The sequence below is a fragment of the Manis pentadactyla genome, chromosome 3 (assembly GCF_030020395.1).
Source record: "Manis pentadactyla isolate mManPen7 chromosome 3, mManPen7.hap1, whole genome shotgun sequence".
Lineage (NCBI taxonomy): Eukaryota > Metazoa > Chordata > Mammalia > Pholidota > Manidae > Manis > Manis pentadactyla.
The window spans coordinates 207,941,041-207,958,708 of NC_080021.1; the positions used below are offsets into that span (position 1 = coordinate 207,941,041).

Sequence of the window (17,668 nt, forward strand, 5' to 3'; positions counted from 1 at the left end):
GCCAGAAGCCCAGGGATCTAGCCTGGCTCTGCTGCTCATGACTTGGGTGATTTCTTGCCTTCTCTGGCCCTTACATTCCTCATCTGTAAAAATTGGCACAGATCAGTGGTTCTTAACCGTCTTAGGACTGTAGGTCTTTTTTACTTTTTTTATGTGTGTGAAAGTTCTGGATTTGCACCCAAGAAAAATGTATAGATAAACACAATGTTGCAGTCAATTCCAGAGTATTCTGATTCCTTAGAAGTAGGTGGATTACAAGTTTAGAATCAGTAGGTGGCTTGAGGCCCCTTCTGCCAAACACAGACTGTAAAGTCAGGCATAACCTCTGAAAGGCAATGTAAATACTCCAAGACAACAAAAGGGATAAGGTAGAATGAAATGGGAAATAACTAAAGGTATACATAAAATACTTAAAAGAGTATAAAATTAGAAAAGTTATATTGCAAAAGACATATGTATAAAAGTATTATAAAAACTTTTCTTTAAAAATCAGAGTAAATCTTTTCCCATTATAATTTTTTATCAAAGAATATCATGATGTAGTTTCTGTCCATTTTGCATTCATATAATGTCACTTTCTAATATGTTGGAGTCCACTTGTGGTTCCAAATTGACCTTTCATGTCTCTGACACTTTTTTGATATAGTCCACAAACATTTCTCAAGCCTGTACTCCTTGTCAGGGGTTGTAAAGTGCTGGGAATACAGAAACAAATAAGGCTGAAGAGCTCATGTGCGATAGGGGAGACACATGTGAAGACTGTATTTCAAGGTGATCAGTGGTACAACAGAAGGGTGTTTAGCAGCAATCCTGGCCTCTACCCACTAGATGCCAATAGCATCTCTTTCTCAGTCATGGCAATCAAAATTGTCTCCAGATGTTGCCAGATGTCTCCTGGGGGGCAAAATTGCCCCAAGTTGAGAACCATTGGATTAAGTAAAGCTGAAATGACCCCACTGTGTCAATCCCTGGTCATGCTCACTGTAGTTGAAAGAGCGCAGAATGGGAGGCAGGAGTCTTGGTTCTGTCACAGAGCTTCTGTACCTTCCACCTTAGTTATCTTATCTGTTAAATTAAAGGTTGTCTTAGATAACACCTGAGAGCCCATTCACCTCTTAGTGTTTTGACTAGGAGTTCATATAAGAGCATCAATACATTCTAGGTGAGTTTCTATTTAATCCTCTTAGCTGTGTGTGCCACCCATAACCTGCTGGCTGAAATGCCCCAGATCTTTCCTAGGAATGGCTTTTTTGGTTGGGGAATAGGCCATTGCTCCTTTTGTTTAGAGTCTGTGCTGGAAGCCCCCTTAAGAGCATCATGTAGTTGACACCTGATGGGGTTACAATATTCTCTGCTTAACAGCACTGCTAACAGTGGGTGACCCAAAGGCCCTACCTACTTCACAAGGCTGTTTAGTCATAATAACAATGTCTTGCTGGTATATTAATTCACTAGTCTACAAGTATTTATTAAGAACCTGCTGTGTGCCATGAACTGTGCTGGGAATACAGTGATGAGTGAAGCAAAGTCTGTTTCTTTATTGAATCAGAGATTACAAATTATATCTCCTATCTTGTTTGGTCCCTTGGCAGCTCTGAGGTAGGCGGCGTAATCTCCATTTTCTAGATAACATTTAAAGAAGGAAGAGAAGCAACTTGTTAAAGGCCTCAGGCAGTTAGCAATACTGGAACCAGGATTTACCTCCTGCTCTCTAGTGCTTTTATTTTTTCTGTAGTCTAATTGAGTTGTCATTACACACAAACACATACACTAAAAGATTCATTGAAAAGCTTGGTTCTTTTTTACTTGCATAGTTACTGGTTTAGTTCAGAGGACTAGTCCTTTGAATTGGAGGTGTTGGTGGAGGCAGTGGGAGGGAATGAGAAACCTAACCCAGACAGGCCTCGAGTCAAACTGAAGCTAAAGACATAAAAACGCTGCTCAGCCCCTGCCAAGAAGTAGGAGCCAGGACCCAGGTGATGACGAAACGGAGTGGGAAGACAGAGGTTTGCTTGAGCAAAGCACTGTCCGCGGCTGGGAGGCAGGAGAGGCAAGCTCTGTTCAGCCCTGGCTGAGTCACGGCGGGGAACTCTTTACAAGCCGCCTCTATCCCTGTTAATGACTCCCTTGTCACCCCTAAGCAAAGAACCCTGGATGAAAGATGCTCTCAAGTTCTTTTCGTTTTCTCTTATTTTAAATGTTTATTATTAAAACAGTATAGACAGTGACCATAATGGGGTATGTGGGGGTGACTTGGTGATGGGGGGAGTCTAGTAAACATAATGTTCCTCATGTAATTGTAGATAAATGATACAAAAAAAAAAGTATGAAAAGTATATCTCCAATGTCTTTCCTCTCACACTGTCACTGCCATCTCCTTAGCTCGGGATCTTGCTGTCTTTTTCCTGGATCACTGCAATGGCCTTTTAGGAGGACTGCATTCTGGTTACTCCCCATCCTCCCTCCTGTTACTCTACTCAGCCTGATCATGTTTTTAGTCTGCTACTTATAAACCTCCCCAAGTACCCTGTCACCTGAGTACACCCCAAACTCCTTAGCATGACCTTTCTCTATAATTCTAGTCCATTTTCTCCTGATCTCATACCCACAGACTAAGACCCACGCAGACTGGATCTCTCATCTGTCCCTAAGTTTGTATTATATATCATTTGGTTGGAATACCTCCGTCTCCTCCTGTAATCCTGCTCACTATTTCAGATCCAACTTATCGTACCTTCCTTGGAAGCTGCCTTCTGCTCCCTCAGGGCCTGTGTCCTCTTGGTCCCACCAGTTCTCGGTTACAGTGGCCCAGGTCACATTGCTCTAGAATGAGACTAGCTTTTCCACTAGACTGCCCACAGCACCTGGCCCATATACAAATGAATGGAGGTGAAATGAACTCCCCAGGGCATCAGTAGTTGCAAGAGCTCATCTTTCACAATCATCTCCCCAGGACTGCAGCAGTCCAGTGGATGCTAGTAGGTGTTGCCTCCAGTAGCAGTTTTCTACTATAAGAATGGATTTCAGGTTATACAGACCTGAGTCCTAATCCTGGCTTCACCAATTAAAAGCTATGTGATTTTGAGCAAATTCCTGAGCCTCCTCTTTTTTATCATCTGCAAAATGCCAAGGAAATATCTAGGTGTGGAAACTTTAAGAATTAAAGCTCAATACAGATCCCAGAAATTATTTTATGAATGGGAAATGAGAATGAAAAAATACTGCCCAGCAGTGGTTCTAGTCTGCGTAAGCTGGCAGATAGAGAATTGGCTGTATCACTGCTGACCTGTGCTTTTCTTTTCCCACCATGTAGATCCTGACAGCTCCTTTCCTGACATACCCCTTGCTCAGGACCCTTAGCCTGCAGCTCCACTCAGCCGTCACCGGCAGCTCTGTCTCCAGCACTTACTCCATTGTTTTTGTCAACTGTCCCAACGAGCAAATTGCCAGATACATTGCCAGGTATGGTGAAGGGGCTTAGGTGCATCCCAGAAGGCTCGGGGAGCTACCAGGCTATTCCAGGGGGGCCTCTTGCTTCTGCTCACCTTGTCCATCCACTGATGGCCTACCCAGCTATCTGCTTGGGGTAATAAGAGGAGCATGCTAAATGGTCCCCTGAAGGATCCTGCTGCTGGGCTGGAAATGTTAAGTGGTGCTGGGGGGCCTGTAAGGGACACAAACTCAGAGAGGTAGGTGGCTTTCCCCGTGCGTTAAGGTAAGAGACCAGTGGAACCCTGTAGGTTGAGAATGTAAGTCTCCCAATTCCTGGTCCAGCTCTCTTCTTTCATGGAAATAATTCTCTTTGCTCAGTCCCAGAGGCACTATGACAAGTGAGGAGAAGGAGGCCATTCCGAATATTTGGCAAATTTCTAAAAGCAGGAGTAGTGTGCTGGTGAGAGCAGTGGACTTATATTCAGACCACTGTTTGAATCTTCGTGCTGCCACTTACTGTGTGACCTAGGGCAAGTTGCTTCCCTTCTGCAAGTGTTGGTTTTCTCAGTTATAAAGTAGGATAAGGCCTCCTACCTCCTACCTCACAGGACTGTTGTGAGGATTAAATGATATAAAATGCTTTCAATCCTTTCCCCAGTAACTCGTATATCTTAGATGCTCAGTAAATGTATGTTGTGTCTGAATTTCTCCCCTTCATTCCTTTTTATATATGCAGCCTTGAAGAAGGTTAGTGGAACTGCAGGGCAATGGATTTGGCTCCTTGTTCCCCTCTTGCTCTAAACTCAGCATTCTTGATGCTGATGATAGACTATGTTACAATGTTTTAAAATGTGGAGTCTGGTCTTTGTGCGCCCAAGCCTCCAAATTGTTGACCATCACAGGCTAAACTTGCATTTGATTCTATCTTTCCTTCCCTCAACCAGAATGTCTATTTTTCACTCATTAACATTACCTTTGGAGAACAGCTCTTGACTAAAAGAAGCTGTGATTACTTCAGAAATATGACCATAATATTTAGGAGCTAGGAATTAAAATCCCTTCTGATGTTTCCAGTATACCTGGTTTTTATGCTGAAGTGTCCAGACCCCACTCTGGATCTTGTCAGGGAACAACTTCACCTGACCTCTGTGAGGTTGGATATTGTGAAGAAATGGATTCTAACTAGTTGAAAGGCCAGTTCAGGTAAATGGATCACTTGTCAGCTTGGAGAGAGTTCTTTTTTAATCTTGCATCCAGGTTTGCTGATAAGAAGTCAAGCATTTGTCGGGACCTCATTCCTTTGTAGGTAATGCTTTTCCTCTCTGGTAGTTTTTAGGATTTTCTCTTCATCTTAATGTTCAATACGTATTTGTTAAGTAGTCTCTATTCTTTCTGTGTCCTGTTCCTGGAACTCCTCTTAGGTAGATGTTGAATTTGTTCTCTATGGCTGAACTTTCATATTTCTCTGTTCCTTTATTCTGCATACAGGGAGAATTTCTGAGCCCAGGCTTCTCTCTTATTTATATTTTAGCTATGTCTATTTTGCTGTTTAGCCCTTCCGTTGAGTTTTTTAAATGATTATAATTTTTTTCAAGGTTTCTGATTATTTTTTTAATGACCAAATGTCCTTATTTCATAATTGTCTGATCTTATTTTATGGATACAATAACTTTATCATTCTGTGGATATTAATGATACTTATTTTATTTTCATTTTTTCCAGTTTTATTGAGATATAATTGACATATAACATTGTATAAATTTAAGATGTACAATATGATGTTTTAATATACATATATGTTGTGAAATGATTACCACACTAAGGTTAGCTAACATACCCTTCACCTCATAGTTACTTTTGTGTGCACATGTGTGTGTGTATGTTTATTTGCATGTACGTGGTGAGAACTTTTAAGGTCTACTCTCTCAACAACTTCCAAGTATACATAATCATATTTATTTTAAAATATTGGTTTTGGATATTCTATTAACTGGTTCTCCTCTATGTAAATTCTTTTGTTTTTCTCTCTCCTGAAATTGACTTTCCTCAAATTATTTGTGATTCTTAATTGTAACCCCTCTCGTCCTTTTAGTTACACTGGTGGGAGGTGCAGAACAGCCGCAAGGCGTTCTCATTGCGTAGCACTGTTGCCAGTGGGCATATGGACTGGAGAAACCTTCTACTGGCTGGGGTACCCTAGTAACTGGTCTTCTGGGCATGAATTCTCTTTTGTAGTTGGCTGTTGCCAGTCACTAGGACACTGCTTTGCCTTATTGCCCAAACTTTTTGCCCACACTCACTGTTCCTGCTTGGGAACAAACACTCATCACTCTGCCTGGGCCAATGCGAGCTTTGGTGGGGGCGCAGGGGAAGGTTCACCTGCTCCTGCTGTGGCATTCCAGCTGTTCACTGTGATGGCTGCGTCCAAGTTCCTGCCTACTCTGGTTCCCGTTGCTCTCATCTTCTGTGGCATACCCCTGCGTGCTCCCATGCAGGTCTCAGGGTGTCTTTCATTCTTCAGGGCTTCCTTACTGTCACTGGTACATGACACGTTCTCTTTCCTGTGTTCCGCATGCCAAGTTGTAGGTATTTTCTGTTGTTTCTAAGGCTTGATGTAAAAGTGGGGGTTGCAGCATGTGTTTAGTCTACGGAGTTGAACTGCAAGTCTGAAGGGGAGCCTTTAGTGATGTGGCGTGGAACTCACCTCAGCCTCCTCTGTTTAGTATTTTTTATTAATGATTTGGGTAGAAAAGAGGCAAACTGGTTTAGTTCTCAGGATTTGTAGAAGGGGAGCAAATGGGTACATGGTGGGATGGCTCCACAAATGTTAGCAGTCGGGACACCCAGCATTAGCTGCAGAAGCAGCACGGAGACCAGGTCTTCCAGCTCCAGTTTGGTCTTCTTTCTTCTTCAGTGTTCTTTATAGGGTGTAGTCTGCTGCCTCTCAGTTCTGGTCAGTTCAGTTCTGGTTCCCGGCGATGTTAGATCTCTTCAATAACAGACACTTTCGTAACTAGAAAAATCTCTTGCTGGGGCCAGGGTGAAAATCCTGACTGTTGTGTCCTATCTGGTGTCAACTCCACATGTGGCCTTAGACAAGTCTTCTCTGGGCATTGATCTCATACATACAGAGAGGGAACTGGATTAGGCCCTGTCACAAACACAAATATCTGCAAGGCAGGTTTAGATCCAGACCACCACAGTAAAGCTGATATCGTGATAAAGCAAGTCAAATGAATTTTTTGGCTTCCCAGTGCATATGAAAGCTATGTTTATACTATAATGTCATTTATGAAGTGTGCAGTGGCATTATGTCTAAAAAACAATGTACATACTTTAAAAACACTTTACCGCTAAAAAACTGCTGACCATCATCTGAGCTTTCAGCATTCACCTTTCCACTGGTGGAGGGTCTTGCCTTGATATTGATGGCTGCTGACTGCTCAGGTGAAGGTCGCAGTGGCTGTGGCAATTTCCTAAAATAACACAGCAGTGCTGTTTACTGTGTCGATTGACTCGTCTTTCACAAGTGATTTCTCTGTAGCATGTGCTGCTGTTTGATAGCATTTTACCCACAGAACTTCTTTCAAAATTGCAGTCAGTCCTCTCCAACCCTGCCACTACTCTTTATCAACTAAGTTCACATAATATTCTAAATCCTTTGCTGTCATTTCAATGATCTTCACAGCATCTCCACCAGGGCAGATTCTATCTTAAGGAACCACGTCCTTTGCTCATCCATAGAAGCAACTCCTCACGTATTCAAGTTGTATCATGAGATTGTAGCATTTCAGTCACAGCTTCAGCCTCCGCTTTTTTTTTCCTAGAACTTCTGTTACTTTTTTTTTAATTAAAGTCTCATTGATATACAGTTTTACGAAGGTTTCACATGAGCAACATTATGGTTTCAACATTCACCCATATTATCAAGTCCCCACCATACCCCGTTGCAGTCACTGTCCATCAGCGTAGTAAGATACCACAGTCACTACTTGTCCTCTCTGTGCTATACTGCCTTCCCTGTGACCCCCACACACACCATGTGTACCAGTCATAATACCCCTCAATCCCCTTCCCCCACCCTCCTCACCTGCCCTCTCCCACCCCTACCGTTTGGTAAGTGCTAGTCCCTTCTTGGAGTCTTTGAGTATGCTTTTGCTTTGTTCCTTCAGTTTTGCTGTGTTTTTATATTCTACAAATGAGGGAAATCATTTGGTACTTGTCTTTCTCCGCCTGGCTTATTTCACTGAGCATAATACCCTCTAGCTCCATCCATGTTGTTGCAAATGGTAGGATTTGTTTTCTTCTTATGGCTGAATAATATTCCATTGTGTATATGTACCACATCTTTATCCATTCTTCTACTGATGGACACTAGGTTGCTTCTATATCTTGGCTATTGTAAATAAGTGCTGCAATAAACATAGGGATGCATATGTCTTTTTGAATCAGGGATCTTGTTTTCTTTGGGTAAATTCCTAGGAGTAGAATTTCTTTGGGTAAATTCTGAGGAGTAGAATTCCTGGGTCAAATGGTATTTCTGTTTTTAGTTTTTTGAGGAACCTGCATATTGCTTTCCACAATGGTTGAATTAATTTACACTCCCACCAACAGTGTAGGAGGGTTCCCCTTTCTCCACATCCTTGCCAGCATTTGTTGTTCCTTGTCTTTTCGATGTTGGCTATCCTAACTGGTGTGAGATGATAACTCATTATGATTTTAATTTTTCAGCCTCTACTTTTTACTCTAGTTCTCTTGCTATTTGCACTGCGTCTGCAGTGACGTCCTCCACTGAAATCTTGTGCCTTCAGTTTGTAAAAAAATGCAGTATCTGTGAAGTACAGTAAAGCGAAGCATAATGAAATGAGGTATGCTTGTACAGGCAAGGTGACCTAATTGAATAAAGTGGGTGGGATGTAATAGTGAAGGAACGTGGTGGATAGCAACCCTTATTCTTCCGGGGGGCTGGGAGGAAAGAGAGCAGTGGGAACTGTGTTGACCTGAGAAGCATACGTCATGCCTAGAGGGAGTAGCCACTGCTCAGCTTTAGCTAAATGTGACCCCGTAGGACTGTGGGTCCAATGTTATAAGCCTCATTTTTGGGTGAGAAGCTACATAATCTGTGTTTTTTGAGTGTGAAATATCCTGATAGTAAATATTGGTAACAAAGTCAAGATTTTTAAATGCTGTGAGAGCCAAAGTATGTATGTTGTCTGTGCAGCACTGGTCTAAGCTCTGCAGTTTCCAGGGGCCCTAGCAGCTCTGTACTTCTGTCTGCTGCTTTCCTCAGATCTGAGTGTGAGGATCTGAGCTCCCACCTGTGACTCACTGCTGGTCTTGGCTATGTGTATATTTTATCAATCAGCTCACGTGCTCTCTCTTGTTCTTGTCTCTTTTGGGGGGACATGCAGGGTGGTGCTAGGGGCTTTGTGAATAACACAGCCTTCCATAGCTCTGTGTCTTTTACCCACGGATAGGCTGCTGTGATCAGTCTCTGAGGAGTTCACACTCTCCCAAAGAGATTGGAAAGGGCCTGTGAGGCAATGGGATTTTGTCTTCCAGAGGTTTAACTCACTACCTTGTTTCCATGCCATTTTCAAAACCAATAAAATGTAATTTTTCAGATTATTGAGTGAGTAAGACTTGCAGGCATTGCTTAAATAAATTTGTGCCATGTGCCTCTCCTTACAGACAGGGATTTAAGGCTCGGAGTGAGGGAATGAGGGCGGTGGTAATGCCACATTGATGTGGAGCCTTAAGTAGAGCACTGTTCAGCCTTTAACTCATGGGAAGAGAAAGTAGGTCAGTTCTCTCAGCAGCAGTTGAGGGAAGGAGGGATCAGTGAGCAGGCTCAGATGGGGTTTGCTTGAGCACTTCACAGGAAAGACTAGGTCCCTCTGGCGGCCTGAGCTGCGAGAAAGGTTTGTCAGGGCCTGCCTGCTGCTGCAGGCTTGAGGTTTTAGTGCTTGGCAACACAACTTTGCATCAATGACTTGGTGGTGCTCCTGTTTCTGTGATACATGTAGTAGTTCAAACACATGTACTGTGTTCATCAGGGGTCTGCAGTGGAATCCGAGACTATCAGACCAGGAATTCTAACCTGAGATCTGTCCCTTAGAGGCATGCAAAGACTGTGGTAGAAACCTTTACAAAAATAAAAGGTAGGACTCTCTTGTTCCCTCCTGGCGTGAACCAGGAGCTCTGTCCTTTCACTTTATCTCTAAATAAAAGCCTGTGCCTTGCTCTCCTAAAAATAAATAAATAAATAAATGAAAATAAAAAGTGAAAAGAGCCTATATTTGCCAAAGACAAATGCAAGATGGGATGCTTATTCTGCTTTTGCTTGGAATTGTATTTGTTCTACGTAGTCCCATGGGTATCTACAGATCAGAAGCACTGACAGCCCGATACATATCTGACAGAGAAAAGCAGAATAAATGGAGTGGCATAATGAAAGGAGTTCTTGGTGGGAACCATTGGCAGAAGCAGTCCTCTCACTGTATAGCAGGAGAGTCAACTTGAGTGAAGGGGATGTGCCTGTCTTGGATAGGTGCTCAAATACTTATTCCTGGAATGAAGAAAAGAACTTGCATAAGGTCACACAGCCATCCTGCTGCAGGGTCAGGGATAGAACCTAGGTCTTCTTGTTCTTCATCCCGTGGTAATTAATTCCCATTCCACAGGCAGACTGGGCCTGTCCTTAAAACTGCCTTCCCATAGCTGTTTCCCTACTTCTCTTCTACCCAGTGAAGGACTTATAAACAGCTCTGTCTTCAGAGGTTCTGTGCCTGGGGTTATGGAATGTGTTGGTTTGAGGGGGCAGGGCTCTCTAAATGTTTATCTTAGACTCAGGTTTCCTCGGTAATTCCTAAGAACGCCTGTCCCTTCTCTTAAAATCCTGGACTCTTGCCCCAGTGACTGTCACTCTCTCTCTTTGCTTTAGGACAATACTGGATAAGAAGCTGGCTGCCTCGGTGAACATTCTGCCCAAAGCATCCTCACTGTGAGTTTGCTACGGCCAGTGGAGGGGGGTGGCAGTGCGAGGTCAGGTGCTGGCTGGTGGAAAAAGCACTGAACTAGGGGGAATTGTCAAAGAACAACTCAAAGCATCTAAGTATTAATTCACTGGGGATTTATATTTAGAGGAAATCAACCAGCGGGTTTATGTCATCCAACAAAAGCAAGAATAGGCTGTGTGTAGAGAAAGGAGGAAAAAAGACTACAGTTTGGGAACAGTGAATCTTGTATGCACATTCTTTGTTTAAATCAATTAGTTTGCTGTTAGCAAAGAAGTCAGACTGGGCATTCCATCCCTAAGTAAGCCACCTAGGGATATCAAAGAAAATAATTTCCATTGCCTTTAGACTCTGGAAAACTGAGAGTTCAGCATATATGACAGGCTGATTTTGTGTATTGCCTGCCTTTCATTTCATTAACACCTTCTCCTTAGTTACCTTGGTCTGTGCCATTTCCTTCATCAAAGTATTTCAGCATCCCAGTACTAGCTGTGCAGGATCTTACTTGTGCCTTAATTTCTCTGATCAGCTTTTCATGTGCTTCCTCCCCTGGGGAAAAGAGATAGATAATATCTAAAGGTAAAAACAGAGAAGTGCTGTATGATGAAGGCTCCCCACCCCAATGGTGTCACTCCCTCAGTGGCTCACATCATTTAGCCGTGGCTCCAAATTGGGCTGTTCCTTATGTTCCTAAGCTCCGTCCTAGATCTACGCAGTCTTCCTGAAACTGGGACTTGGGTCACTGAATTTTTTAAAAAGTGTTTAGGTAATTCACGTAAAGTCGGTCTGGAAACCAATGCTTGGGAGCTAGCAGTGAATTTCAGCCTAGCATTCCCTTCTTATTTCCTTCCTTATAATTGATCCTCTTACCACGCCCTCTAAGTTAGGGCCAGTGGCCCAGGTCATCGTAGAAAATTTCTTTACTTTCCCATGAGGTGCTGCTCTCATACTCCTTCCTGGACATCATCACTGACTTTGGTTTTAAGTGGTGGACCTGTTTGCATATCTTACAAGGATCACTTCCTCCCTGAAGCCTCCTGTGCTTTTTTATTTGTCCATTTGTGGTCACTCAGCTTTGAGCGTCAGTGGGAAAAGTAGCACCAGTGCCAAAGGATAGGGAGGTGCCTGTATGCCATGAGCACAGGACGAGCATCGAAAGAGCTGGAGACGCCCACTTTGGAGTAGAGAAAACAGCTGTTTCTGCAGGGCTGTCCTGAGGTGGCTCTTCACGTGGAAGTTGGGGAAACAGCCGGCTAGCAGGTGTCAGCACACCATAGGAAAAACCCTCTCGTGTGAAAACCTTTAAGGTAGATGGACTTCTTCAAGAGATGGTGAGCCTCTCACATCCAGATGTGTTCAGACAGGTGCTAAAACCATACCTGTGGGGTATGGCCAACTGTAGATATTTTTATGCGGGCTTGGAAAGATTTTAAAGTTGCCACCTCAGTAAGTCACCTGATCGGGCCATGTTTGACATTTCACTGGGCTTGTCCTATGAGCATCATAATTTGGTTTTGTTCTCTTCTCCAGGTACTTTTGGAATGGAGAAATAGAAGAAGCCACTGAGATCCTGCTGGTGAGTGAGGACGGGGTATGGAACTGTTATAGGAGACAACTGAGACTAAGGTTTTTTCCCAGGTTCCAATTACAAAGTAACAGCAATCAACTGGTTGAGATTCTTGCCCTACAGAAGATGCCCTCAGTTCATTTGTGAGCTAGTGGCTGGGCCCGGTGATCTGGAGGAATGTTATTTCCTAAATGGCCAGGTGAACAAAAGCTGCAGAGCTGGGGCTGAGGTCCTGAAGCAGCCATCATCATCATCATCATTATTATTATTATTATTATCATTTTTTTTCTTTTACAGTTAATAAAGACAAAGAGTTCCAAGGTCCACATGCTGTCCAACTACATCAGGTAACGCTGGCATCCCTTCTCAGCCAGGAACACGCTAGGGACCAAGTGAATGAGCTTGGAAAGCAGGGCCTTGTCACCACTTTCCCATGTGACCACAGGCAGGTGCCCATCCCCCAGACTCTGCATCTGTAACGTGAGAGGCTAGGATAAGACCAGGGGTTCTCAAAAGTTTGGTCTCAGTTTCCCTTTACACTTAAAAAATTAATGAGGACCCAGGAGAGCTTTATGTGGGTTATAGCAAAGTTCACTATATTAGAAATGAAAAAATATTTTTAGTTCACTTAAATTAACAAAAATAAAACCATATTAACACGAATGATTGATTTTTATGGAAAACTTTTTTTCCAAAAAACAAAAAATTGAGAAAAATGGCATCATTTTATATTTTTATTTTTCTGATTTTTATAGTTCTATTTTTGCTTGAAAATATGAATTGTTTTTATTGGCAGTAAGTGATGTAAATTGTCTTCATTTGAGTGATGTACTCATTTTGTTCACAGTGGAGGAAATATCTACCTAATATTCAAACCTAAGTAACCATAATTTGTAAAAATGACAAATTATGGTCACTCAGGCTTGAAAGTAAAAATGATGTTCCATGAAGAAAAGTCTAGTTTAGCTTAAGGCTCAAACAATCAGACAAGTTCAAGACAACATTGAACTTAAGTATACAGCAGAAGCTCTTTATGTGTACTTCCCATTTTGCCATACAATATTAAAAAGACACGTAATCAAAGATTAAATTTAATAAAAATAGTAGTTTTTACCACTTTATCAAGGATGTGCTTAAATGCACTTGACTTTTTAAAAATGCAGGTGTGTGTTGTGAAACTACAGTAACGGCTGGTAGTTTGGTGCCGTCGTCTGGACACATGCTAAGGGGCCGGCAGTTTTACCCAACATTGCTTTTGCGCCATCAGTGCAGATGTCAACATAGTGAAATGATAAATGGCAAATTGGTATTGTTATGAATATGGTTTTGGCCTCATGGGCCTTCTGAAAGGGTGTTAGAGTTCCCCAGGGCTCAGTGGACCTCACTTTAGAACCACTGGTCTAAATCCTAATTCAAAGTGTGGTTTTTGGAATAATTGGCATCACCAGGAAGCTTGCTAGAAATGGTGAATCTCATTCTGACCCTGAACTTAAACTACAGTTTATCAAGATCCCCAGTGATTGCTGTGCATATTAAAAGCTTGAGCAGCACTAGCCTGAACTGTGATTTAGTGATTATTGATGCTAGCTACATACCATAATCATGTGGAGATGTTTTTCAAATGACCAGTTTAGGCCCCACCTCAGCTTCTGACTTAATTCATCTGGAATAGGGGTCTTCAAAAGTACCCATATTGACTCTGATGTACAGCCAGGGATGCAAATCACCTATATGGATAAAACCCTTTTATTTCACATCCTAGGGAACCACGATTCTGCGAAAATATGGCTATACCTAGTGGTAGAGAAGGCCCTTGTGGTACCACCTTTGCAGAGGTGTGGGAATAAGGCACCTTTAGTAGAAACCAGTACAGTCAAGAAATTACAGCTATTAAGCTGTGAGGGACAGCTTCAGGATTAAGAGCGTGAACCCACAGTGTGATCTGCAGGATCCAATCCTGGCTTCCCCACTTGCTAATTGTAGCTTAAGTGCATGCAAATTACTCCTGCTTTCTGTGTGTCTCGGTTGCCCCTCTGTAAAATGGGGACTGTACTAGTACCTGGTGTGGGTTGTTATGAGTATCGGGATGAATTTATGGGAGTGTACACAGGAAGTGCTGCGTCAGGGGCAGCTCTTACTACTGAAGTGTTTAAAATGTCTTATTGTGTATGTCTGAATACTGTATTCGTACATACACAGAATTCTGTATGTCAGCTTATAAAAACATACACACTGATCTAGGTGTCCATGAAATAAGAAAATTCATTATCCTCAGGCACTGGATAAAATTACCCAACTCCAAATGTTTAAGCACCTGCACACGTTGTGATTTACTAAGCATCCAATCTCCTGAGGACTTCACAGTACCTCGTTCAGCAGAAAGGAAGCAGAGGATTATTACCCATTTCTGATAGATGGGAAACTGAGGCCAAAGCCTCGTGTTTCTTCAATCTAGAAGGTAAAGAGAACTTGGTGAAAGAAACAGGGAGAAGGGATTCTTTTGTGTTTGGATAGTCAGGGAAGATCCCTTGGAAAAGGTCACTGATTGAATTGGGCCTTGAGGGATAGAAGCTTTTGATTGATCAAAAGCAAACTTTCTAGGTGGAGAAGAGAACACAGAGGTATTGGGGAGGTGGGGGGGTAGCTGTCTGGGGAAGGTGCAGCGATGAGTGTGGGACAATAATACAGAGCTAACTTTAATGAATGCGTCCAGGGCCAGTCACTGTGCCAGGTAAGTCCTGTACATAACCTGTCTCATGGAACCCTCAGCCATCCAGGCATGCAGGTACTGTTTTTAAACCCTCTTTTGTAGAGCCTTTAGAGAAATCAAGTGGTTTTTTCATGGTTACTTAGCTAGTAAGGCACATACTGAGAATTCAGACCCATGTCTGAGCATCTAAAGCTGTTCAGCCTAATGGATCACTCAGTGACAGGTAGGAAACAGGCTTGGAGGTGGGCTGTGGGGCTGGGCGTGTGGGCTGCAGCAGATTTCAGAGGGCCTGAAGTGAGGCTTCCAGTTGAGTTTTATTGCATAGCCTGATTCTAAGCATAGTCACTCACAGGGTTGTGCTTTCTTTTCAAAGGTTGGTTCATCCTTTTGAAATCCCAGAGGTCTTCAGTCTTCCCGTGGACCAAGGAGACGTGCACTATTTAAGGCGGCTGGAGAAGGACATGGAGGAGGACTGAGTGGGGGAAGCTTTTTGTGCCTCCTGCTGGCTGCCTCTAGCCTGTCGGTGCACTTTGGGGAAGGGGAGGCATCTTTCTGTGCTAGCATCTCTGGACTCGTGTTTTCGTCAGCAGAAGAGCTAAGTAACTTTGTGAGGACTGAAGGTCCGAGGCTCCTGAGGCTAGAGGAGAAGGCTGGGCTGGGCCAGTCAGTCCAAGCAAGAACCCAGGAACTTGTCTCTGCTTCATGTTTAAAGGTGGACCGGGTGAGTGGTAAGTGTGGTTGTGTGGCAGGGGCCAAGGGGAGGTGGCATTGAAGGTGAGGTTTGTCACTGGCCCCTGCAGTCACCAGGCCTACCTCAAATGCTAGGATGTGATTACTCTCCTGCTTTTCTTGAGGAATGGACCAGATGACTTGTCCTGTGACCATATGGAAGCATGTGGGATGAATGCCTCCTTTTACAGAAACTGGTGAGCACTTTATCCAAAAAGATGACTTGCTAGCTTGGAATTTCAGGGATAAGCAGGATTATTACTTCTAGCTAAAGATGATGTTAGCTACTTCTGAGTCCTGCAGAGGTGAGAGTAGGATTAGGTTCCACGTGTATGTAGGATGGGGGGAATATTAGACACAGCCCTGTGGATTGGGAGCAGGTCTGCACTCCTTGGGACACCTATCAGGTCTGGAGCCTTGCTTAGTGGAGACATAGTCCCTGAGCCCACCATACTAACTTTTTCACCTGAGCATTGAACCTGAGCATTCGAAAGTAGGAGAGGGCCCTGGGGAACTGCTAGACCAGTGTTTTCCAGACTTGCTGTACAGAGTCCTGGGTTTGACAGAAGTACCCCGGGGGCTGCCTGGTCGGGGTAAGGGTTTGAGGCCCCCTACACATACTTCAACCAGTGCAACTGTGCTTTTATTATTTTTATGCATTGAGCTCCCTTGTAAGATTTAAGTTTAAAAAAAAAAGTTTTGACCATAAAACTCTTAGAAAAAAACATAAGCAAAAATCTCTTAGACATAAACATGAGTGACCTCTTCTTGAACATATCTCCCCGGGCAAGGAAAACAAAAGCAAAAATGAACAAGTGGGACTATATTAAGCTGAAAAGCTTCTGTACAGCAAAAGACACCATCAATAGAACAAAAAGGTACCCTACAGTATGGGAGAATATATTTGTAAATGACAGATCTGATAAAGGCTTGACATCCAAAATATATAAAGAGCTCACCCACCTCAACAAACAAAAACAAATAATCCAATTTAAAAAATGGGCAGAGTAGCTGAACGGACAGTTCTCCAAAAAAGAAATTCAGATGGCCAACAGGCACATGAAAAGATGCTCCACATCGCTAGTTATCAGAGAAATGCAAATTAAAACCACAATGAGGTATCACCTCACACCAGCAAGGATGGCTGCCATCCAAAAGACAAACAACAAATGTTGGCAAGGTTGTGGAGAAAGGGGAACCCTCCTACACTGCTGGTGGGAATGTAAATTAGTTCAACCATTATGGAAAGCAGTATGGAGGTTCCTCAAAATGCTCAAAATACTTACCATTTGACCCAGGAATTCCACTCCTAGGAATTTACCCTAAGAATGCAGGAGCCCAGTTTGAAAAAGACAGATGCACCCCAATGTTTATTGCAGCACTATTTACAATAGCCAAGAATTGGAAGCAACCTAAGTGTCCATCAGTAGATGAATGGATAAAGAAGATGTGGTACATATACACAATGGAACATTATTCAGCCATAAGAAGAAAACAGATCCTACCATTTGCAACAACATGGATGGAGCTAGAGGGTATTATGCTCAGTGAAATAAGCCAAGCAGAGAAAGACAAATACCCAATGATTTCACTCATCTGTGGAATATAAGAACAAAGGAAAAACTGAAGGAACAAAACAGCAGCAGAATCACAGAACCCAAGAATGGACTAACAGGTACCAAAGGGAAAGGGACTGGGGAGGATGGGAGGGTAGGGAGGGATCAGTGGGGGGAAGAAGATAGGGGGTATTATGATTAGCATGCATAATGTGGGGGATGGGAGAAAGGGGAGGGCTGTGCAACACAGAGAAGACAAGTAGTGATTCTACAACATTTTGCTATGCTGATGGACAGTGACTGTAATGGGGTTTGTGGGGGGGACTTGGTATAGGGGAGAGCCTAGTAAACATAATATTCTTCGTGTAATTGTAGATTAATGATAACAAAAAAAAAAGAGAGAAAGAAAAGGGGGATTACTCCCTGATAGGATAAAACTAACTGCAAATCAACGATTAATGCATGCTTTACATATCCTTAATTTTGATCTTTCAAAGGGTGTCAGATGATCAGCTATGGAAGTACATTTTTCTGATAATATTTCTTTCTCTTAAAAAAAAAAAAGGCAGTTACTGTGTGGTGATCTCCAGTAGGTTCTTCACAATGGTATAAAGGTCATATCAAAGTGTGGGCAAAGGGTTTGTTTGTGTTTATACAG

The 17,668-nt window shown here is 42.9% G+C and overlaps 1 protein-coding gene across 6 annotated transcripts in view; it reads left to right on the plus strand.

The window, feature by feature from the left end:
• Window positions 1-17,668, plus strand: part of LOC118927347 (protein CutA homolog) — a 39,608-nt gene that overhangs the window by 4,741 nt on the left and 17,199 nt on the right. For 4 of the 6 annotated variants that reach the window (XR_008996615.1, XR_008996617.1, XR_008996616.1 and 1 more), the window contains exons 2-4: window positions 10,376-10,435; window positions 11,979-12,024; window positions 12,313-12,362. Coding sequence is in view for 1 of the 6 variants with exons in the window: in XM_057498980.1 (XP_057354963.1) it covers window positions 3,314-3,462; window positions 10,376-10,435; window positions 11,979-12,024; window positions 12,313-12,362; window positions 15,099-15,201 (408 nt within the window). In the remaining 5 variants the exon portion in view is untranslated. Of the gene's footprint in view, window positions 1-3,313; window positions 3,463-10,375; window positions 10,436-11,978; window positions 12,025-12,312; window positions 12,363-15,098; window positions 17,130-17,668 lie in introns of all 6 variants that reach the window. The other 2 variants (XM_057498980.1, XR_008996619.1) reach the window with 2 other exon arrangements.